This window comes from Melospiza georgiana, chromosome 29, assembly GCF_028018845.1.
Source record: "Melospiza georgiana isolate bMelGeo1 chromosome 29, bMelGeo1.pri, whole genome shotgun sequence".
NCBI lineage: Eukaryota > Metazoa > Chordata > Aves > Passeriformes > Passerellidae > Melospiza > Melospiza georgiana.
This window is the reverse complement of record NC_080458.1, coordinates 5,602,086-5,626,735: the sequence shown is the minus strand read 5'-3', so window position 1 is coordinate 5,626,735 and position 24,650 is coordinate 5,602,086. Positions and strand designations below refer to the sequence as shown.

Here is a 24,650-nt window from a genome sequence, read left to right as displayed (position 1 = left end):
AGGAAAAAGCTGTGAAACATTTCCTCCCGGCGGGTATCGCGGTGCTTTTTTATTGTTTGCAAAAGGAAGCACTTGGCTTTAATACTTCCCGCTCCAGCCGCCTTCCCCGCGCTCGGGGCGGCTGCTCCGGGGCACCGGGCGTGGAACGGGGGCGGTGCCGCCGCCGCCGCCGCCTCCGCCCGGTCCGGCCGCGCATCCTTGGGTCGGTGCCCGCGGCCGAGGCTCCGCTTCCTGCCGCAGCCCCGGCCCTTCCAGATGGGCTCGCTCAGCCTCTCCTCTGCCGGCCTGCAGCGCGTTTTCCCTCGGGAAAAGCGAATTTGGGGCTTGGTTCGGTCACCGGTGCTGTGCTCTCCTCCCCGGCTGCTCTGATGCCTGTCTCTACTGTATAAAATCTTAAATTTTCTTTCCTTGCAACTTCCAGAGGTTAAAGCCAGTGAAGCCTCTCCTCTGCTGGCCTGCAGAGTGTTTTCCCCAGGGAAAAGTGAATTTGGAGCCTGGTTTGGTCACCAGTGCTGCGCTCTCATCCCCAGCTGCTCTGATGCCCGTCCCATTGCTCTTTCAGCTGTTTAAAATCCTAAATTTTCTTTCCCTGCAACTTACAGGGGTGAAGCCTCTCCTCTGCCGGTCTGCAGCGTGTTTTCCTCTGGGAAAAGTGAATTTGGAGTCTGGTTTACTCAGCAGCACCGTCCTGTCCTCCCTGGCTGCTCTGATGCCCATCCCTACATTCTTTCAGCTGTATAAAATCCTAAATTCTCTTTCCCTGCAACTTACAGAGGTTAAAAACAGCAAAATCAGGGTTCCCCAGTGGGATCCAGGACATCAGGAGGTTTGGAGCAGGTCTGGAGCTCCATCTCCTCATGCCTTGATGTTCTCCAGCCTCTCAGAGCATCTTCTGGGAACCCACATCCCCAGGGAACATCAGGAGGTGACCTGGAGGTTTGGAACAGGTCTGAAGCTCCATCTCCTCATGCCTTGATGTTCTCCAGCCTCTCAGAGCATCTCCTGAGGGGTGACCCTGCTCTGGTTGGGGTGGCTCTTTCCCACTGGTCCTGTTCCACACATTCTCCCATTATTGCCCACCTGGATACTCCCCATAGCAAGGGACACCCATGGATTGGGAGCCACAGTGAGGAGCCACAGGTGTGACCACCCCAAGGATCCCAAATCCACCCCGAGGATCCCAAATCCACCCCGAGGATCCCAAATTCACCCCAAGGATTCCAAATCTACCCTGAGGATCCCAAATCCACTCCAAGGATCTCAAATTCACCCTAAGGATCCCAAATCCATCCCAAGGATCCCAAATCCACCCCAAGGATCTCAAATTCACCCCAAGGATCCCAAATCCACCCCGAGGATCCCAAATCCCATGGATTGGGAGCCACAGTGAGGAGCCACAGGTTTGGCCACCCCAAGGATCCCAAATCCACCCCAAGGATCCCAAATCTACCCTGAGGATCCCAAATCTACCCTGAAGATCCCAAATCCACCCCAAGGATCCCAAATCCACCCCGAGGATCCCAAATCCACCCTGAGGATCCCAAATCCACCCTGAGGATCCCAAATCCCAGCTGGATCATCCCTGGCTGCGTTCACACGGAGCAGGTGGAGCCGAATCCAGAGCAGCTTCCCGCTCTGCTCGGGAATAAAAGTCCCTTTATGCCGGAATAATTAGCGTACTCAGAGCATGCTAATTATTCTGGGATAAAAGTGACTTTTATTCCAGCAGAGTGTCCTCTCAAAGGGCCCTTTCTGCCCGCTCCCAGGGCACAATAGCTGCTCTGCTCCGTTTCCCCGTCCCAGACAAAGTCCTTATTTGCGGAGGCAGCGAAATTGAGTTGACTAATGAATTAAGGCCAATGGTTCTGGCCGCGCTCCAACCCTTTGAAAGCCTTGGCGAGCTGATGCCCGGGCCTGCTGGGAGGAAGCACAGACCCTCCTGCCCCACCAAGCCCCTGGCAGCCTCCTCTCCTCTCCTCTCCTCTCCCCATCCTCCCTCCCTTCCAGCTGCTGGGATGAAATGCCTATTAATCTATCCTGTGGAATTGCTTTATTCCAGGGCTCTGGAGGGAGCCTTATCAGCTCCAGCCACCGGCCATAAATAACCACGGCGGATCCTGTTTGGGTTCCCCGCTCTGCTCAGGGTATAAACATCCCTCTGGGATTAAGGCTCCCAGGTAGGGGAGGTGGGGTCTCCTTTTTTCCTTCCTCCCCATCCATCCTCTGAGGAAGGAAAAAAAGGGCGCACAGGGCACCCTGGCAGGGATTGAACCCCGTCCAACTGCCCTCGGAGGATTTAAGCCCATTTTTCCTGGCTGTAAATGGTTTTTTCTTCCCCTTTTTTTCCTCTCCCCACCCCACCTCGCATTTTTTTTTTTTTTCATTTAAATTGCAGATAAGCTGCAAAAAGAATAATACTCAAAAAATGGGATTCTCCCTTGAATCTGCCTTGGCTGTGGGGTTGAAGCTGCCCCTCCCCACCACGGTCTGGATGATCCAGCTCTTTTTTTAATCTTTTTTTTCTTTTTTTTTTCTTTTTTTTTCTTTTTTTCTTCTTTTTCTTTATTGTTTTATTTTACTCTTTTTTCTTGTTTTTTTTTTTTTCTTTTTTCTTTTTTCTGTTTTCTTTTTTCCTTTTCCTCTTTTTTCTATTTTTCTTCTTTTTTATTTTTTTTCTTTTTTTCTTTCTTTTTTTTCCTTTTTTTCTTCTTTTCTTCTTTTTTCTTCTTTTTTCTTTTTTTTTCTTTTTTCTTTTCTTTTCTTTTTTCTTTATTTATCATTTATTTCTTTTTTCTTTTTTTCTTCTTTTTCCTTTTTTCTTGTTTCCTTTTTTCTTCTTGTTTTCTTGTTTTCTTTTTTTCTTTTTTTTCCCTTCTTTTTCCTTTTATTCTTTTTACTTTTTTTCTCTTTTCCTTTTATTTTTATTTCTTATTTTTATTTATTTTTATTTTTTTATCTTATCTTTATTTCTTATTTATTTCTTTTTTATTTTTTTCCTTTTTATTTTTTTTTCTTTTATTATTACCCTCATTTCTGACAATACCAAAGCTTTCCTTTCATCCGGCTCCATCTCCTTCCATTTTTCTGCTCGTTCTGCTGCGGGCTGGAGGCGGGGATCGCTCCAGCACGGCTCCTGAATTTGGTTTAAAATGCAAATCTTTCCTTTATTCCTTTTTTTTTTTTTTTTTTTTTTCTTTTTAATGGATTTCATCTGAGGGCGGCGGAGCTGCTGGAGCCCGGGGAGCGGGAGGGGAAGGGGCTGGGCGGGATGGGGAGGGGGCAGCGCATTCCTCGCACATTTCCTGATGGAAATCGCCTCCTCCCCGGATGCGTTTGAAGTCAGGTGATGCAGGAGGCAGCCCTGGGAGCCGCAGTGTGATTTTTATATCGTTTTTATACCATTTTTATATCATTTTTATATCATTTTTAATCCCCCTTCCCCCTTCTCGGCGATGCTGTGGGCAGCTCCTGCCTCCATCTCCCGCCTCCCTCGGGATGCACTCGCCCGTCCTTCCTCCTCCTCCTCCTCCTCCTCCCTGTCCCCCCCCACATCCTCGCTCTGTTTCTTTGTCTGGCTTTGGAGGCAGGTCCTGGATGATGGGAATTCCATCCCAGTGCCCGTGCTGGGGACCCTGGAGCTGTCACCTCTTGCTTGTCCCCAAAGAGGGACATTGGGAGATTGGCATCTCCCCGTCCCAGTGCAGGGATCCAGTGGCTCCCAATCCATGATTGTCCCTTGGGTGTCCCCATGGGTGTCCCTTGCCATGGAAATGTCCACGTGGGCAAAAATGGGAGAATTTGTGGAGCAGGATGAGTGGGAAAGGGACAGGGATGTGCTGGTGGGATTTGGGAATGAGCAGAGGGTGCTGGGCTCATCCTGCCTGTCCCTCTGGGGTGTGACAGAGGGGCTGGGGACCCTGGAGTTGTCACCTCTTGCTTGACATCCAAGGGGGACATTGGGATGGCATCTCCCCATCCCAGTGCAGGGATCCAGTGGCTCCCAATCCATGATTGTCCCTTGGGTGTCCCTTGCCATGGGGAGTGTCCAGGTGGGCAAAAATGGGAGAATTTGTGGAACAGGATGAGTGGGAAAGAGCCAGGGATGTGCTGGTGGGATGTGGGGATGAGGAGAGGATGCTGGGCCCATCCTGCCTGTCCCTCTGGAGTGTGACCAGGGGAGCTGGGGACCCTGGAGTTGTCACCTCTTGCTTGTCCCCAAAGAGGGACATTGGGAGATTGACATCTCCCCGTCCCAGTGCAGGGATCCAGTGGCTCCCAATCCATGATTGTCCCTTGGGTGTCCCCATGGGTGTCCCTTGCCATGGGGAGTGTCCAGGTGGGCAAAAATGGGAGAATTTGTGGAACAGGATGAGTGGGAAAGGGACAGGGATGTGCTGGTGGGGTTTGGGGGTGAGGAGAGGGTGCTGGGCTCATCCTTCCTGTCCCTCTGGAGTGTGACCAGGGGGATGACAGCCCTGCCTGTCCCTCTGGGGTGTGACAAAGGGGCTGGGGACCCTGGAGTTGTCACCTCTTGCTTGACATCCAAGGGGGACATTGGGATGGCATCTCCCCATCCCATGCAGGGATCCAGTGGCTCCTAATCCATGTCCCATGGGTGTCCCGTGGGTGTCCCATGGGTGTCCCCATGTGTGTCCCTTGCCATGGGGAATGTCCTGGTGGGCAAAAATGGGAGAATCTGGAATAGGACCAGTGGGAAAGAGCCAGGGATGTGCTGGTGGGATTTGGAGGTGAGCAGAGGGTGGTGAGCTCATCCTGTCTGTCCCTCTGGGGTGTGAAAGGGGAGCTGGGGACCCTGGAGTTGTCACCTCTTGCTTGACATCCAAGGGGGACATTGGGATGGCATCTCCCCATCCCATGCAGGGATCCAGTGGCTCCTAATCCATGTCCCATGGGTGTCCCCATGGGTGTCCCTTGCCATGGGGAATGTCCAGGTGGGCAAAAATGGGAGAATTTGTGGAACAGGATGAGTGGGAAAGGGACAGGGATGTGCTGGTGGGATTTGGGGGTGAGGAGAGGGTGGTGAGCTCATCCTGTCTGTCCCTCTGGGGTGTGAAAGGGGGGGGTGACAGCCCTGCCTGTACCCCAGGATGGGTCTGGGGGCAGGTGGGATCTTGCAGCTGCTTCCCACCAGCATCATCCCTTGGTCAGGGCTGGTGGAAATCAGGGATGGGAAACCAGAGAAGCACTGGAATGGTGGGGCTGAGGCGATGGTGGGGGTTTGGTTCTGCTTGGATTTGTTGTTGTCTCCTTGAGGGGGTTCCAAAAAGGGGCAGAATCAGAGCGGACCCTGTCCAGGACCCATCTGAGCCCCCACATCCAGAGTCTGTCCCAGAACTGCCATCCCAACACCCCTGGCACAGCAGAGCCAGGTTTTCCTTCTCCAAATAATTTTTTTTGTTGTTTGTTTGAGGAAGGTGAATGCCTCGTGATTCCATAGTCCGACTGGAAGGGGAAAAAGGGGGGGAAAAACCGTATTTTAAAGTCAATATTTACTCAGCAATGGGCTGTCCCCATCCCCCAGCTCCACCACATACCTGTGGGAATGGCCTGGAGCCCTGAGGTCCTGGAAGCTCCAGAGCAGGGATCTGGTTTGAATCTTCCCCTTTCCGAGGGGGGCCGGATGGAAGAATGGCAAAAATGCATTTGAACTGTTTTGGGATGGTGTGCTTAAATGCAAAACAAACAGCTGAGCCTTTCCTTTTCCCATTTCCCCCCTGGAAAAATGTGCCTCAAACCTGAGGGTTTGGTATTTTAAACGTCTCTATTACTTAGTTCAGCTTTTGGGAGGCGGAAAATTTGCTGGTTTTGGGGTTTGAGGATCAGCCTGGAGCTCCAGCAGCCCAGGGAACTCCAGGACCCTGGAAGTTCTGAAAACACAGAAAAAAGGGAACAAATCCTGTTTTTCTCTGTAGTTTGGGGACAGAGGTTGGATGATGTGGGGGAGAGAAATGAAGCCTCCAGAGGCTGATGTGGTTTTGGTGGATTTTGTGGTTGACTTTGTGTCTTGGGTGACTCCGAGGTTTCGTGTCACAAATTCCAAGCTGGGAAGGTCCCACAGGGGCTCAGCTCTGACTGGGAAAAGTGGCCATGAATTGAGACCCTTGAATTTCTCCACTTTTCCTTTTGGGAAAAGTGGCCATGAATTGAGACCCTTTAATTTCTCCACTCTTCCTTTTTTGCAACCTCCTTTGGGTGTATTTATTTCCCCACTGTCCCCTCATCTTTTGGCCCTTTTTTTGGGGGTAGGCTCTCTTTTGAAATCCTTTTATTTCTCCATTTTTCCTCTCCCTTTTTTGACCACATTTTAGTTAAATTTTTTCTCCTTTCTGACCCTCCTTTGGGTGTTTATTTTCCCCTCATCTTTTGGCCCTTTTTTGGGGTAGGGCCTTTTTTTGGGTTCCTCTTTAATTTCGTGCCTTTTTGGAGGCCCTTTTCTTATGTGCCTTTTTTGAGACCCTTTTATTTCTCCACTTTTCCTGTCCCTTTTAATTTTTTTTTTGGACCACATTTTAATGCCATTCCTTCTCCTTTTGGATCCTCCTTTGGCTGCATTTATTTTCCCATCATCTTTTGGCCCTTTTTTGGGGGGTAAGGCCCTTTTTGAGACCCTTTTATTTCTCCACTTTTCCTGTCCCTTTTAATGTTTTTTTTTGCCACATTTTAATGCCATTTTTTCTCTTTTTGGACCCTCCTTTAGGTGTTTATTTTCCCATCATCTTTTGGCCCTTTTTTTGGGGTAGCCCTTTTTTGGGGGGACCTCTTTCATTTTGTGCCTTTTTGGGGGCCCTTTTCTTATGTACCTTTTTTGAGACCCTTTTATTTCTCCACTTTTCCTGTCCCTTTTAATGTTTTTTTGACCACATTTTAATGTCATTTCTTCTCTTTTTGGACCCTCCTTTAGGTGTGTTTATTTTCCCACCATCCCACTCATCATTCGGCCCTTTCTTTTTTTTGTTTTGAGACCCTTTTATTTCTCCACTTTTCCTATCCCTTTTAATTTTTTTCGGCCACATTTTAGTGCCGTTTTTTCTGCTTTCGGACCCTCCTTTGGGTGTGTTTATTTCCCCTTCCTCTCTCACCTATTTTGACAAACTTCTGCTGCGTTTTTAGCGCGGTTTTGTCCCTTTTGAGCCGGGGTCTCTCTCCTCTGGCTGCCAAGGCAGGGACGTGCCCCTGCAGCTGCCCCAGCCCCGCTCTGAGCCGCCCATTGTGTGGGATGAAGGCTCCTTTATTCCCCATCCCCGCTGCTGAAGGGAGTTTTGGCTCTGGGAGAGGGATGCATGAACACAGACACCTTCTCTGATTGTCCACCTGGCACTGAGGGTGTTGTACCCGCTGTGGAACACGCTGTGCCAGGGCAGGGAGTGAGCAGGGAATGCTGAGGAGCCTCGGGAGTGATCGCCGTCCATCCTCGCCTTGCTCTGAGCTGTGGTTCCTGTGGCTCTTCCCGTGGTGGGGATGGTGGAGGGGATGAGTTTGGGCGGGAATGGTGGAGGGGATGATTTCGGGTGGGAATGGTGGAGGGGATGAGTTTGGGTGGGAATGGTGGAGGGGATGAGTTTGGGTGGGAATGGTGGAGGGGATGAGTTTGGGTGGGAATGGTGGAGGGGATGAGTTTGGGTGGGAGTGGTGGAGGGGATGAGTTTGGGTGGGGATGGTGGAGGGAATGATTTTGGGTGGGAATGGTGGAGGGGATGAGTTTGGGTGGGAATGGTGGAGGGGATGATTTCGGGTGGGAATGGTGGAGGGGATGAGTTTGGGCGGGAATGGTGGAGGGGATGAGTTTGGGTGGGAATGGTGGAGGGGATGAGTTTGGGTGGGAATGGTGGAGGGGATGATTTCGAGTGGGAATGGTGGAGGGGATGAGTTTGGGTGGGAATGGTGGAGGGGATGAGTTTGGGTGGGAATGCTGGAGGGGATGAGTTTGGGCGGGAATGGTGGAGGGGATGAGTTTGGGTGGGAATGGTGGAGGCGATGATTTCGGGTGGGTTTGGGTGCCCTGTGGTGGTGAGAAGCTCTCTGGGGTCATCCTGCATGGATCAGCTCCTGTCTGGAAGGGCAGGATGGTGTCAATGCTTGGTCCTGGAGCTGCGGATGCTCAGCATGGAGGTGCTGGTGCTCAGTGATGGCTCCTTCCAGCATCCCTGCTCAGGAATGGTGTGGCCAGCAGCACCAGGAGGTCATTGTGCCCCTGAACTCAGCACTGGTGAGGTCACACCTGAGCCATGGTGGCCGTGCCACACCCGTGTTGCTGCTGGCTCTTGCCATGCTTGGGAATGGGTTTGGATGGATTTGGGTGCCCTGTGGTGGTGAGGAGCTCTCTGGGGTCATCCTGCATGGGTAGAAGGGCAGGTGTGCTCAGGGTGGTGTCAGTGCTTGGTCCTGGAGCTGGGAATGCTCAGCATGGAGATCATGGCTCCAGGAATGGTAGAAGGAGTCATCCAGCAAGACCAGGAGGTCATTGTGCCCCTGAACTCAGCACTGGTGAGGCTGCAGCTGAGCTCTGGTGGTGCCTCTGGTTCTTCCTGTGCTTGGGAATGGGTTTGGATGGATTTGGGTGCCCTGTGGTGGTGAGGAGCTCTCTGGAGTCATCCTGCATGGATCAGCTCCTGTCTGGAAGGGCAGGTGTCCTCAGGATGGTGTCACCTCAAGTGGTCTATCCGCTTCTGGCCCCTCAATTTGGGAAGGACGTTGAGATGCTTGAGCAGGTCCAGAGGAGGCAACGAGGCTGGAGAGGGGCTTGAGGGTTCCTCACAAACCCTGTGAGGAACCCTGAGGGAGCTGCGGGTGTTCAGCCTGGAGAAAAGGAGACCCAGAGATTTAGAAGCTCCTGTCTGGAAGGACAGGTGTCCTCAGGATGGTGTCAGTGCTTGGAAGGAATCCCACGTGTTCCTGCCCTGGTCCTGGAGCTGGGGATGCTCAGCATGGAGGTGCTGGTGCTGAGCGATGGCTCTTCCAACCTGGTCATTCTGTGAATTCTGTGAATTTTGGGAATTCCCAGGGCAGAGGGAGGTGGTGGAGTCACCATCCCTGGGTGTGTTTAACAAACCTGGATGTGGCACTGGGTGCCAGGGTTTAGTTGAGGTGTTGGGGCTGGGTTGGACTTGATGATCTTTAAGGTCTCTTCCAACCCAGTGATCCTGTGATTCTGGGAATTCTGTGATTGCTGTCTCCAGTACAAAACAAGCTCCTGGTTTCCCATCCCACAAACAACCACTTGGCAATGGGTTTCCCATGGATTTGCCCTCCTTTAGCTCTGCCTGCTCCTTTGGGAAGTGAAACCTGTGGGTTGCAGTGGCTGCCACAGCCACAGGTCACGCTGTGGCTGCTGCAGACCTGGGAGGATGAGGAGGAGAAGGAAATCCAAGAGAGTCTCAGCTCTTTGCTGTGGTTTTCTTAATGAATCCTGTGGCTGGGAGATGGAGGTGTCAGATGAGCTCTGTGTGAAGAGGGGGTGGAAGGGCTGGATTTGGAGCAGAGGATCTTGTCCTTGAGCCTGATGGGAGGATGAGGAAAGGGGACAGGGAAGGTGGAGAGGAAGGCCAGTTTTTCTTAATGAATCCTGCCCTGGATGTGCCTGTGGCTGGGAGATGGAAGCTCTGTGATGAAGAGATGAGCTCTGGGTGAAGAGGGGGTGGATTTGGAGCAGGGGATCCTGTCCCTGAGCTTCATGGGAGGATGGGGAAAGGTGGACAGGGAGGGTGGAGGGGAAGGCCAAGATTTCTTAATGAATAATGAATGATGAGACTCTTGGATGAGTCTGTGGCTGGGAGATGGAGGCATCAGATGAGCTCTGTGTGAAGAGGGGGTGGAAGGGCTGGATTTGGAGCAGAGGATCCTGTCCCTGAGCTTGGTGGGAGGAAAGGGAAAGGGGACAGGGAAGGTGGAGGAGAAGGCCAAGGGAAGGCCAAGTTTTCTTAATGAATCCTGCCCTGGATGTGCCTGTGGCTGGGAGATTGAGGTGTCAGATGAGCTCTGTGTGAAGATGGGGTAGAAGGGCTGGATTTGGAGCAGAGGATCCTTTCCCTGAGCATGGTGGGAGGAAAGGAAAGGTGGACAGGCTTGGGAAGGTGGAGAGGAAGGCCAGGGATGCTTCATCCATTTTAATCTGTCCAGTCTCCATCTTGGCAGAGCCGAGCAGCAGCTCCCACGCCGCTGGTGAGGAAGGGAGGAAAGGAGGCAGGAGAAGCAGGTTGGCAGGAGGAGCCACACTCCCAGCACAGCAAACAGCATCAGGCAAAGCCCTGAGGGTTGTGACAGGGTGGGAAGTGTCCTCCCACCCTTCAGGGATGGGATGGGGATTAGGGACAGCATCATCCTCATCCTCTCCCATCTCAGGCTCCTGTGCTCCACAGGAGCAGCCCCCTGGCCGGAGGAGGATGCAGGCACAGATCACAGATCACAGATCCCCCCCCTTTCCCGGGCTGGGCAGGAAGTGAAGTGGATCCTGGGAGAGGGGAATTTGGCAGGAGAGCAGGGATGCCACGAGATGAATGTTTCGGGAATTGCGTGTGTGGTGAACAAGGGCTCACAGTTGTGTTGGGTTTGCAAGAGCTCCGGCCACCCCCAGGGCTGGGGCTGGACAGTGACCCCCCCCATGGTAGTGACAACCCCATGGCTGTGACCCCCATTTCAGTGCCCCCCCTTCCTCCAGGGCTGTGACCCCCCCCCCAATGGCTGTGACCCCCCCCCAATGGCAGTGACCCTCCCGTGGTTCAGTGACTCCCACTTCAGTGACCGACCCCATTATGGCCTCTCCTTTTGGGAGGGTGCAATGCCCCCCTCATGGCAGTGATCCCCATGGCTGTGACTCCCATGGCAGTGACCCCCCCCCCATTTCAGTGACCCCTATTTCAGTGCCCCCCATTTCAGTGACTCCCCATTGCAGCCTCTCCTTTTGAGAGGGTGCAATGTCCCCTCCCATTTCAGTGACCCCCATTTCAGCCCATGTTTGGGGGGTGCAATGACCCCTCCCATTTCAGTGACCCCCCCCATGGATGTGACCCCCATTTCAGCCCATGTTTGGGGGGTGCAATGACCCCTCCCATTTCAGTGACCCCCATTTCAGCCCATGTTTGGGGGGTGCAATGTCCCCTCCCATTTCAGTGACCCTCCCCATTTCAGTGACCCCCATTTCAGCCCATGTTTGGGGGGTGCAATGACCCCTCCCATTTCAGTGACCCTCCCCATTTCAGTGACCCCCATTTCAGCCCTTGTTTGGGGGGTGCAATGATCCCCCCCATTTCATTGCCCCCCATTTCAATGACCCCTGATTGCAGCCGATGTTTGGGGGTTGCAATGACCCCCCCCAAGGTACGGCCAGGAGCCTCTTCCCAGCCTTTCTCCCTCCCCAAACTCTGGATTTTGGCTTTTCCTGCAGTTTTTCCCTCTGTCCCTTTTCCCTGTCCCATGAGGAATGTGGGGTCAGCCTTCCCTGGGGTCCATCCATGGGATGGATGGATCCCCATCCCGCTGCTGTCCTCATGATTTAAAAAACTATTACTTTTTAATTTGTTCTCATTTGGCTTTTCTTGTTTTTTGCCCTGTTTTTTCTCTTGCCTAGCACAGAAAACGAAGCGCCTCTGGCTCCCAGGAGCTAATTCATCCAAGTTAAATGATCTTTAAAATCTGCGAGTGCATCACAGCGCCCGACTCCTGTTTTCTCCCGGTGTAATTAATGCTCCAGCTTAAATTTCCTCCTTTCCTTAGGGGCAAGCTTGATGGATCCGGTGCCGGGCTCAAACTTCTGCCAAGCCATAGGAAAGAAATCATCCCCTCAAAAAAAAAAACAAAAAAAAAAACCCAAACCAATCTTGGCCTTTAATTGAAATTTGATTTTTTTTTTTGAAACAACTTGTCCTTGGGAAGAAAACTGATGTTGTTTATTATCCTTATTTCTTTTTTTTTTCATCCAGCACCGAAGACTTGTAGCCCCAAACAGTTTGCATGCAAAGATCAGATCACGTGCATATCTAAGGGCTGGCGCTGTGACGGGGAGAAGGATTGTCCCGATGGCTCGGATGAATCTCCCGAGATATGTATGTATGCCTTCCTCTTCCTCTTCCTCTTCCTCTTCCTCTTCCTCTTCCTCTTCCTCTTCCTCTTCCTCTTCCTCTTCCTCTTCCTCTGGGTTTGCTCCATCTCTCCATGGGTGTTACAGGACCCCAGGCAGACGTTGCACAATGTTCTACCTCAGCTTGCCTTGCAGCCCCTTGGGTGGGAGGTGTCCATTCCGTCCATCCGTCCATCCATCCCTCATCCATCCATCCATCCATCCATCCATCCATCCATCCATCCATCCATCCATCCCTCCTCCATCCATCCATCCATCCATCCATCCATCCATCCATCCATCCATCCATCCCTCCATCCCTCATCCATCCATCCCTCATCCATCCATCCATCCATCCATCCATCCATCCATCCATCCATCCATCCCCCATCCATCCATCCATCCCCCATCCATCCATCCATCCATCCATCCATCCATCCATCCATCCATCCATCCCTTATCCATCCATCCATCCATCATCCATCCATCCATCCATCCATCCATCCATCCATCCATCCATCCATCCATCCATCCCTTATCCATCCATCCATCCATCCATCATCCATCCATCCATCCATCCATCATCCATCCATCCATCCATCCATCCATCCATCCATCCATCATCCATCCATCCATCCCTCATCCATCCATCCCTCATCCCCCATCCATCCATCCATCCATCCATCCATCCATCCATCCATCCATCCCTTATCCATCCATCCATCCATCCATCCCTCATCCATCCATCCATCCATCCATCCATCCATCCATCCATCCATCCATTCATCCATCCATCCATCCATCCATCCCTCATCCATCCATCCATCCATCCCTCATCCATCCATCCATCCATCCCCCATCCATCCATCCATCCGTCCATCCATCCCTCATCCATCCATCCATCCATCCATCCATCCATCCATCCATCCATCCCTCATCCATCCATCCATCCATCCATCCATCCATCCATCCATCCATCCATCATCCATCCATCCTTCCATCCATCCGTCCATCCATCCATCCATCCATCCATCCATCCATCCATCCATCCCTCATCCATCCATCCCTCATCCATCCATCCATGCATCCCTCATCCATCCATCCATCCATCCATCCATCCATCCATCCATCCATCCATCCATCCATCCCTCATCCATCCATCCGTCCATCTGTCCATCCGTCCATCTGTCCGTCCATGGCTCCATCCCACCCTCCTGGGAACAGAGGGTCACTCATTATTTTTGTTCCCATCAAAATGGACGTGCACCAGGAGGGAGGAGTCAGCAGCAGTGTCACCCTCATCCTCAGCACCTTGGCATTCCTGGGCACTGGGAATGAGGGAAGGAGATCCCTGGAAGTCCTGGGGAGCAGCTGGCCAGGGGACATGGCTGTCCCAGATGGGGTTTGGGATTGGGATGCTGGGTTGGGCTCAGCTCTGGAGGTGCTCCCTCAGATGGAGTGGTGGAGTCTCTCTGGGAGGGAACAGAACTGGGATGGGTTATGTGAAGTGTGGGGTGGGAATTGGGAGATGTCTGCAAGGGGGTCACAGCTGTGGTGACACCAAGGATGGTGGCTGTGCCAGTCCTGCTGTGGCCAGGCTGGAGCAAAGAACCACCCGTCCCCATGTCCCACATGGACACAGCCACCACAGAACCCAGCCCAATCTCCTTGTCCCCCATCCCAGCTCTCCCACCCAGATCCCCACTTCATTCTCCCACCCAGATTCCCACTTCACGCTCTGGATGGGGTGGTGGAGTCTCTCTGGGAGGAAACCATGGGTTAGGTGAGGTGTGGGGTGGGAATTGGGGGGTGTCTGCAGCTCTGGTGACACCAAGGATGGCAGCTACACCAGTCCCTCTGCGTTGGGATCTCTGCTCTGGCCAGGCTGCAGCAAAGAACCACCCGTCCCCATGTCCCACGTGGACAGAGCCACCACAGAACCCAGCAGAATCTCCTTGTCCCCCATCCCAGATTCCCCCTTCTCGCTGTGCTTGGCAGAACCATCTCCTCCAGAGCAGCTCCTGGTTCTGCTCCGCGTTTGTTTATTCCTTAAGGCAAAAATGATGCAAGGGCCCCTCCGTGGGAGGGATGGGGGGCTGGGATGGGCTGCCTGCCTCCAGTCAATCAGCAGCCCTGGAAAATTACAGCAGGAGGACTCAGAGGCTGGAAGAAATCCGTCCTGATTGTCGTGTTCTGCTCGCTGTGTGCGTCTGTGCTCCATCCACGGGGACAGGTGACGGCAGCACGGACCCCTTGGATGCTCTTCCCTCTCCATCCTCTTCCTCTCTTCCCTGGGAGCAGCCTCTGGTGCTGTGGATGAACCCTCTGTGAGAAGGTCATGGATGTTGGAGGACTCTTGGGTTTGGTTCAAGCCCCCTGAGGGTTCATCCCTGAAGGACACAGGACCCCTGATGCCCCTGTGCCCTCCTGGCACTTCCAGGATGGGGAACTTGGAGCCTCTGTGAGACACAGACCACAGCCTGGCATCTCCTCTCTCCTCACCATGTGTGGGACTGACTCTGTGTGTTTTATCACCACCACAGACCCCAAACTCTGGAATCTCTCACTTCTTCAGGAGCAGTTCCATCCCCAGCTGATCTCTGGAGGGGCTGCACATTCCTCAGTGGCTCTGCCCACCTCCCCCAATTCCCACTTCTGGACACTGTGCGGGTGTCAGGGCAATGCTGTGCCCCCCAGGACATGGAGATTGGGGTGCCAGGGCACATCTGCGTGCCCAGGGCATGAGTGGAGCCTCCCTGCTCCTGCCCAGGCTCATTCCTAACCTGTCAGCCCCTTTTATCTCCAGGATTGCCAGGTCAGCTTTTCTCACACCACTTCCAGCAGCCTCTCATCTCCCTTATCTCCCTGGCAAGGGAGAAAAATGACTTTTATTACTCTCATTTTTTACTTTTATTACTCATTTAATCTGTGTTTGAGCCGGGCTGCGAGCGCTGCTCCTGCTCAGGCTCCGGAGCCCGGCGCTGTTCGCGTTCTCCTGTTGGAGCTCTTGAAATTCTGTCAGGCACGTGCCAGCTTTGCCTCCCTGGGGAATCCTTCCAGGTGTTCCATGGTTTTGCTCAGGTCCCTTTTCCTTTGAAGTATTCCATGGTTTTGCTCAGGTCCCTTTCTTGCTTGTTTGGTGTGAGTGGTTCACACACGTTTCTTGCACCATCAGGTTTTTGCTCCACAGAGCTTTCCTGAGACTTGGACAGGAGCCTCCATCCTGTTGGAGATCAAAGATGAGGGGCTCTGAGGGAGGAATTTGTTGTGCCTGCTTGGTCCATCCGTTGGTCTGAGGGTTCAGGATGCCTTGGATCCCTGCTGGATCTGCTCTTGGCACGGTTCTGATGAGCTCTGAAGTGACCCAGAGGCACCACCAGGACCCTCAGTGCTTCCATCCCTGTCCATCCTGATGGCACAAGTGTGACCACCCCACCCCTGCTCCTCCAGCTCTTCCCTCATTGTATTTTCCACCCCATCTGCATCACCCTGGGCTGTTGCCAAATCAACTGCAGCAGGAGGAAGAATTGCTTTTTTTTTTCTCTCCTTTTTTTATTTTTTCCTGAGTGGTTTTTTGAGGTTAAACATTCCTATCTAATTCAGCTCCTTGGGGTGTACCACAAGCTTGTCACATGGAATAAATTGGCTCATTTATTAGCACCAACATGGTGAAAAGCAAACAAAGTGGCTTGTGGATTAATCCTGGCCCTGTTTGGGATAAGTGCTTTGATCCAGGCTCTTTGCAGGGAATAATGGACACGGCAGAGCAGTTCTGACTGATGAATTGGGCTCTTCACTCCAGCCCCTCCATTCTTCTGGTCCATATATTGATGTTCCTTAATTAACCCATAATTTGCAATTACTGTGGGCCTAACCCTCTGCTAAAGAATAAATCTGTGCAGTAAGAAAATTCTCCCAGGAATCATCTGCTGGGTGCTCTGGGACTGGGAAACAGGGGAAGGTCAAATCCCTGCTGGCTGTGACAGAGCCTGAACATCCTGAGGATCCCATTACCCCAATGCCAGGCCAGTTTGCTCACTGGGATCATACTGGGCTGTGTTTGAGTCTCAGAGGAGAGATTTGGCATCTAGAACCTGTTAAATTGTTAAATTCCCATTTTCCAGGCATCTCTTCAGCTGGAATTGGTGTCGCTGCTCAGGATGGGCAGAGGCTGGGATGGATTGAGGATCCTGCTCAGTTTGGGGAGAAAGGGATCACAAATCCTGGGTTTTGTGGTTCCCTTCCCACAGCCCCCTGTGCTGCCAAGGGCTTTTATCCCCTCCTTTAGCCCAGGGATCATGGTGGGATCACACCCAGTGTCCCTCAGAGGTGTGGGATGAGGATGTACCCTGGGATGTGTTTGGGTCTCAGGGCAGAGATCTGGCATCTAGAACCTGTTAAATTGTTAAATTCCCATTTCTCATTCATCCCTTGAGCTGGAATGGGGGTCGCTGCCCAGGATGGACCGAGGGAAGTTTTGGCTGGGATGGATTGAGGATCCTGCTCAGTTTGAGGGGGGAAAGTGTCACAAATCCTGGGTTTTGTGGTCCTCTTCCCACAGTCCCCTGTGCTGCCAAGGGCTTTTATCCCCTCCTTTAGCCCAGGGATCATGGTGGGATCACACCCAGTGTCCCTCAGAGGTGTGGGATGAGGATGTACCCTGGAGGATCACCCCAGTGCCAGGCCAGTTTACTTACTGGGAGCATACTGGGATGTGTTAGAGACTCAGTGCATGTAGAACCTGTTAAGTTGTTAAATTCCCATTTTTCATTCATCCCTTGAGCTGGAATGGGGGTCGCTGCCCAGGATGGACCGAGGGAAGTTTTGGCTGGGATGGATTGAGGATCCTGCTCAGTTTGGGGGGGGAAAAGTGTCACAAACTCCTTCCCACAGCCCCCTCTGTTTCCAAGGGCTTTTATCCCCTCCTTTAGCCCAGGGATCACCCCCAGTGTCCCTCAGAGACGTGATGTGAGGATGTACCAGCACACAGAGCTCTGTGTGTGGTGTCACACTCCTCTCCAAGGAGAGCTGGAGCTTATTTAGGGCAAACTCTGCTCTTGGAGCTCCTGGTGAAGGTGACTGGGATAAAATGGGAGCGTGCCTGGACACTTTGTGTGCTGTGGAAATAGCACCAAAATAACTCTGTGGATCCCCTCTTCTCACTGCTTTTGGGGGTCCCGGGGGGGATCCACAGAGCTGTTTCTGCCAGCCCTGCTGAGGGGAGGGTGAGGAGGCACAAGCAGCCCCTGGAAAATGGGATTTCAGTGTTTTGGCTGGGCAGAGATGTGTTGGTAGCTCAGCCCTGAAATGTGGATTTGGGGCAGGGACAGGGGTGAGGATTTGCAGGGCTCGTTGTCACCCCTGCAGCCACCTCCAGCTTGGACATTGCAGGAGCTTTTCCTGGGCTTTCAGGCCCTTCATGGATTTATGGTGTGTTTGTTGTTTGTCTCCATGCCTTGCTTCTTTTCAGAGGAGCTTAAAAATAAAACCTGCCCTTCTTTGTAATTTTTCCAGTTAATAATGAAGATTAAATCTCCTTGTGCTGGGCTCAGAGGGGCCCCCACATGCCACATTTTTGGAACGAGGAGTGAGTTGGCACCCAGGGAGCCACAATCCCCGTGCTGACCCCTGCGCCCTTTGGTGCCCTTGCAGGTCCCCAGAGCAAAGTGTCACGGTGCCAGCCCAACGAGCACAACTGCCTGGGCACAGAGCTGTGCATCCACATGAGCAAACTCTGCAACGGCCTCCACGACTGCTTCGACGGCTCCGACGAGGGCCCGCACTGCAGGGGTAGGTTTGGGGGGCCCAGGAATGGGGGGGGTCCCCAATGGGGTACCCCATAACAGGGGAGGAGTTTTGGGTTGGGGTTCCTGTTTTGGGATGAGGTTCCTGTTTTTTTCCTCTTAAATGTGAGCCCCACCACGCTCAGCTGTCATGGTTTGATGCTGGCTCAATAGCAATGCAGACATAAAAATATATTTTTTCTCAAATGAGGGCTGTGAGATGTGACCAGGTTTTGGGGTAACAAGGTCCCATGAAAGGGGGGCTAACCCCTGAGCTACTCCCCAACAGGGTGGGAGTTCCTGTTTTGGGATGAGGTTCCTGTTTTCTCCTTTGGAGTGTGAGCCCCACCACACTCAGCTCAGCACAGTCTGTCATGGTTTGATGCTGTCTCAATAGCAATGCATCCATGAAAATATGTTTTTCTCGAATGAGGGCTGTGAGATGTGACCAGAAACAGAGGTTTGGGGGTCCCAGGAAATGGGGGCTGTCCCAATGAGGGAGGATTGATGAGGTTCCTGTTTTCTCCTCTTAAATGTGAGCTCCAAAACACTCAGTTCAGCACAATCTGTCGTGGTTTGATGCTGATGCAATACCTGTGCACCCATGAAAATCTATTTTTTCTCAAATGAGTGCTGTGAGAGAACCCTAAATCTAACCCTAAGCCAACCAGAAGCAGAGCTTTGGGTGTCCCAGGAATGGGGGGCTGCCCCAACAGAATAGGAATGATGAGGTTCCTGTTTTCTCCTGTTGAATTTCAACCCCACCACACTCAGCTCAGCACAGCCACAGATCCAGAGATTATCCAGAGCCGCTTGGAAGTGAATGCCCATCATTCCTGAGCCCGCAGCCATGAAATAGCTGCATTGTCTCCTGGGCTTAAAAGCTCCAGTCCTGGGGTTCTGGTCCAGATAAGAGGTACCACTGTGGGGTTTGTTTTTCCCCTAATTTCCAGGAGCTTTGTCCCCTGCTCCTGGCCTGTCCCCGTGGCTAATCCTGCTGGAAAACTCCCTAAACCAGCGTGCTGCTGTGCAGATTAATTGCTCAGAAATGTGTGTCCTGGCCTGACCTTGTGTTCCAGAGCCTCTGTGCTCCCCAACCCTTCTATTCCTGCCCTGGGGAGCTCCTGTGCTGCTCCAGCAAGACCCCTGACCCCAAAGGGCTGCTCCCTGTTGGGACCCAGCTCCTTTCCACTGCCTGGATCCCATGGGAGCAGCTCCTGCAGCTGTGCTTGAGCTGAGAATGAATATTTCAGTGAGAGCTCTCGTTGCTGAAGTGGGATCTGATTTGTCTGAGCCACGTGAGCCGTGCTGGGGCAGCTGCTCAGGGCTTTGGGCACCTGGTGCTCGCAGGTTTGGGCACGCTGGGGCTGCCAGCCCTCGGTGGGGCTTGAGTGCCCCCCTGCCCGTGGCTGGTGCCACCCCAGGGAGGCATTTCCTGCATTTCCTGCATTTCCTGGCAGCTGCTTGCGAGTCCCAGCCTGCCACTGCCCCGGGTGTGGGCAGGCGAGCTGTCACCTCGAGCTGTGACCCCAAGTGATCACCCCAAGCTGTCACCTTGACCTGTCACCACAAGTGAAAACCTTGAGCTGTCACCCCAAGCAATCACCCCAAGCTGTGACCTCAAGCTGTCACCTCGAGTTGTCACCCCAAAACATGACCCCAAGCCATCACCCCAAGCTGTCACCCCAAGTGATCACCTTGAGCTGTCACCTTGAGCTGTCACCTCGAGCTGTCACCCCAAGCCATCACTCCAAGCTGTGACCCTGAGCCATGACCCCAAATTGTCACCCCAACCCCTGCTCCCTGTTAGGTGTTCCTGGTTGGGTTAGGTAATCCTGATGGGATTAGGTTGTTCCTGATGGATTCTGGTGTTCCTGATGGACTCTGGTGTTCCTGATGGACTCTGGTGTTCCTGATGGCATTAGATGATCCTGATGGGATCTGGTGATCCTGATGGGGTCTGGTGATCCTGATGGGATTAGGTTGTTCCTGATGGACTCTGGTGTTCCTGATGGACTCTGGTGTTCCTGATGGCGTTAGATGATCCTGATGGGGTCTGGTGATCCTGATGGGGTTGGGGTGTTCCTGATGGGGTCTGATGATCCTGCTCACCCAACCCTTGATCTTTGGTGTCCATCCCGGGTGAAATCCTCTATCTTCCATCCCTGTAGAACAACTGGCCAACTGCTCAGCCCTGGGCTGCCAGCACCACTGTGCCCCAGTGTTGTTGGGTGGGAGAAATGTGAAATTTCCCAGCAAATCCTGATGGGGTCTGGTGATCCTGATGGTTTGGGGTGTTCCTGATGGGCTCTGGTGATCCTGCTCACCCAACCCGTGATCTCTGGTGTCCATCCCGGGTGAAATCCTCTCTCTTCCATCCCTGTAGAACAACTGGCCAACTGCTCAGCCCTGGGCTGCCAGCACCACTGTGCCCCAACGCTGTCCGGCCCCGTGTGCTACTGCAACCACTCCTTCCAGCTGGCTGAGGACAGGAGGAGCTGCAGAGGTGGGGCTGGGCTGGGCTGAGCCCCTCAGGCCCTGCTGGGCATGGTGGCTCTTTGGGGATGGGGCAGTGTCACTGCTGGGAGCAGCGCTGGGGCTTGGCTGGGTGGGAAAGGGGATGGGGAGAGTTTGGGGCAGGCAAGTGGGATGGGATGGGATGGGATGGGATGGGATTGATGGGATGGGATGGGATTTATGGGATGGGATTGATGGGATGGGATGGGATGGGATTTATGGGATTTATGGGATTCATGGGATGAGATTGATGGGATGGGATCCATGGGATGGGGTGGGATCCATGGGATGGGATTGATGGGATGGGATGGGATTTATGGGATGGGATTTATGGGATGGGATGGGATGGGATGGGATGGGATGGGATGGGATGGGATTGATGGGATGGGATTGATGGGATGGGATGAGGTGGGATCCATGGGATAGGATGGGATTGGTGGGATGGATTTATGGGATTGGATTTATGGGATGGGATTAATGGGATCAGATGGGATCCATGGGATAGGATGGGATGGGATTTGTGGGATGGGATTTATGGAATGGGATGGGATTAATGGGATCAGCTGGGATCCATGGGATAGGATGGGATGGGATTGATGGGATGGGATGGGATTATGGGATTTATGGGCTTTATGGGATGAGATTGATGGGATGGGATCCATGGGATGGGGTGGGATTGATGGATGGGATGGGATGGGATGGGATTGATGGGATGGGATTGATGGGATGGGATGAGGTGGGATCCATGGGATAGGATGGGATTGATGGGATGGATTTATGGGATCGGATTTATGGGATGGGATGAGATTTATGGGATGGGATTAATGGGATCAGCTGGGATCCATGGGATAGGATGGGATGGGATGGGATGGGATGGGATGGGATGGGATGGGATGGGATGGGATGGGATGGGATGGGATGGGATGGGATGGGATTGATGGGGTGGGATGGGATGGGATGGGATGGGATTGATGGGGTGGGATTTATGGGATTCATGGGATGAGATTGATGGGATGGGATCCATGGGATGGGGTGGGATCGATGGGATGGGATGGGATGGGATGGGATGGGATGGGATGGGATGAGGTGGGATCCATGGGATAGGATGGGATTGATGGGATGGATTTATGGGATTGGATTTATGGGATGGGATGAGATTTATGGGATGGGATTAATGGGATCAGCTGGGATCCATGGGATAGGATGGGATGGGATTGATGGGATGGGATGGGATTATGGGATTTATGGGCTTTATGGGATGAGATTGATGGGATGGGATCCATGGGATGGGGTGGGATTGATGGATGGGATGGGATGGGATGGGATTGATGGGATGGGATTGATGGGATGGGATGAGGTGGGATCCATGGGATAGGATGGGATTGATGGGATGGATTTATGGGATCGGATTTATGGGATGGGATGAGATTTATGGGATGGGATTAATGGGATCAGCTGGGATCCATGGGATAGGATGGGATGGGATTGATGGGATGGGATGGGATTATGGGATTTATGGGCTTTATGGGATGAGATTGATGGGATGGGATCCATGGGATGGGGTGGGATTGATGGATGGGATGGGATGGGATGGGATTGATGGGATGGGATTGATGGGATGGGATGAGGTGGGATCCATGGGATAGGATGGGATTGATGGGATGGATTTATGGGATCGGATTTATGGGATGGGATGAGATTTATGGGATGGGATTAATGGGATCAGCTGGGATCCATGGGATGGGATGGGATGGGATGGGATGGGATGGGATGGGATGGGATGGGATGGGATGGGATGGGATGGGATGGGATTGATGGGGTGGGATGGGATGGGATGGGATGGGATTGATGGGGTGGGATTTATGGGATTCATGGGATGAGATTGATGGGATGGGATCCATGGGATGGGGTGGGATCGATGGGATGGGATGGGATGGGATGGGATGGGATGGGATGGGATGGGATGGGATGGGATGAGGTGGGATCCATGGGATAGGATGGGATTGATGGGATGGATTTATGGGATTGGATTTATGGGATGGGATGAGATTTATGGGATGGGATTAATGGGATCAGCTGGGATCCATGGGATAGGATGGGATGGGATTTGTGGGATGGGATTGATGGAATGGGATGGGATCCATGGGATGGGATTCCCTGGCAGGCTACTGTGAGGGTCCCTTTGGCTCAGGCATCACCCCCTCCTCTCCAGCTCCACCTTGGAGAAACTGTGGAGCTTCATTTCCTCTTCAAGCAGCAAAGGAGGGTTTTTTCTGGTCAAAACCTTGGGTTTTTTCCTGATCCAAACCTTGGGGTTTTTTCCCTGGTCCAAACCTTGTTTTTTTTTCCTGTCTCTCCCAGACTTTGATGAATGCACCGTGTATGGGACCTGCAGCCAGACATGCACCAACACAGAGGGCTCCTACACCTGCAGCTGTGTCGAGGGCTATCTCCTGCAGCCAGACAACAGATCCTGCAAGGCCAAGAACGGTGAGAACCTCAGCAAGGGAGAACTTCAGGTGGTGCTTCAGGGCAGCTCTGCACACCACGACCCCCTGAATTCTCCACATTGGGCTCTTCCCTGGGGTTACGTCCACAGGACTGAGCTGTGCCCTGACCCTGCTGTCCCCTGCTTGTCCCCAGAGCCCGTGGATCGCCCTCCTGTGCTGCTCATTGCCAACTCCCAGAACATCCTGGCCACGTACCTGAGCGGGGCCCCCGTGCCCAACATCACCCCCACCAGCGCCAAGCAGACCACGGCCATGGACTTCAACTACGTGGAGGACACGGTCTGCTGGGTCCACGTGGGTGACAGCGCCTCCCAGACCATCCTCAAGTGTGCCAAGATCCCCAACCTGAAGGGCTTTGTGGAGGAAAGGTCCATCAACATCTCCCTGAGCCTGCACCGTGAGTGTCCGTTCCTTGTTCTGCTCCCCCGTCCCCAATTCCCAGGCTGAGGTGGGTGGAACTGGGAAGGAACTTCCCACAGGTCATTCCCTTTCCTTTTTTATTATTTCTATCAAATTTAGTAATTTCTTGGTGTGCAGATAAGAGGAGAAGTGATACAGGGAGGAGTGGAGCAAGTTTTGGGATGGCAGCTCTTGCTTCCTTTGGTCCCACCCCATAAAAACGAGCAAATCCCACCCCAAAAAGTGACCAAGAGCAAACTCCCAACCCAGAGGTGCCTCTGTGGGTGCCCCTGAGTCGTGGTGTGGGGTGGCTGGTGGCATTTCCTTCTGCTGGTGGAACGAGTGTGGTCACAGCTCCACGTCCAGTTTGGGTTTGCTGGTTAGGATGGGAGGGAGAGTGACTGGTTGGGATTTTGGTGCTCTCTGAGGAGTCCCTGTGGGCTTCCAGCACCTTCCATGAATGCACAGAGCAGTGAGTGCCACAGCTGGCATGTGGGACACCATTCCTGTCACTGCTTTTATCCTTTGCCCGAATAATTTGGGGTGGAATTGGAGGATCTGGAGCTTGCAGTGGGTCTCTGTCAGGTTTTTGCTTCTCCTGGGGGTGTCCTTTGCCTCCTGAAAATGGGGAGGCCTCCAGGGGGAAGAGGGATCCCCTTACCTCACCCACTGGGCTGTTGGGTGGGCAAATTGGGATGGAAGAGATTTCTGCAAAGGAGTGAAGGTCCCGGGTGGATCTTGGAGCTGAGAGGGATTCTCTGCTGAGGGCAGTGGGATTTGAGCTGGATCCTGGGGGTCCTGGGGATCCTGGGGGTCCTGGGAGTTCTGGGGGTCCTGGGGATCCTGAGGGTCCCCAGGGAAACTGGGGGTTCTGGGGGTCCTGAGGATCTTTTGGATCCTGAGGATCCTGGGGATCCTGGGGGCTCTGGGGGTCCTGTGGATCCTGGGGGCTCTGGGGATCCTGAGGGTTCTGAGAGTCCCAGGGGTCCTTGAGGTTCTGGAGGTCCCAGGAGTTCTGGGGGGTCCTGGGGGGTCCTGGAGGTCCCGAGGGTCCTGAGGACCCTGGGAGTCCTGGGGATTCTGGGGGTCCGGGAGATTCTGGGGGTCTTGGGACTCCTGAGGATCCTGGGAATCCTGGGGTCCTGAGGATCTTTTGGATCCTGGGTGTCCTGGGGGTTCTGGGGATCCTGAGGGTCCCAGGAGTCCTGAGGATCCTGGGGATCCTGGAGGTCCTGAGGGACCTGGGGGTCCTGAGTGTTCTGATGATCCTGTGGGCCCTGGGGTTCTCAGGGTCCTGAGGGTCCCAGGAGTCCTGGGGCTCCTGAGGGTCTTGGGGGTCCTGAGGATCCTGGGGGTTCTGGGGTTTCT

General features: G+C 53.2%; 1 protein-coding gene across 1 annotated transcript in view; it reads left to right on the top strand.

The window, feature by feature from the left end:
• LRP1 (LDL receptor related protein 1) overlaps positions 1-24,650 on the top strand; it is a 129,138-nt gene that overhangs the window by 9,739 nt on the left and 94,749 nt on the right. The window contains exons 2-6 of the mRNA XM_058042204.1: positions 11,937-12,059; positions 17,726-17,863; positions 20,243-20,362; positions 22,735-22,863; positions 23,017-23,280. Of these exons, the coding sequence (XP_057898187.1) occupies positions 11,937-12,059; positions 17,726-17,863; positions 20,243-20,362; positions 22,735-22,863; positions 23,017-23,280 (774 nt within the window). The remainder of the gene's footprint in view (positions 1-11,936; positions 12,060-17,725; positions 17,864-20,242; positions 20,363-22,734; positions 22,864-23,016; positions 23,281-24,650) is intronic.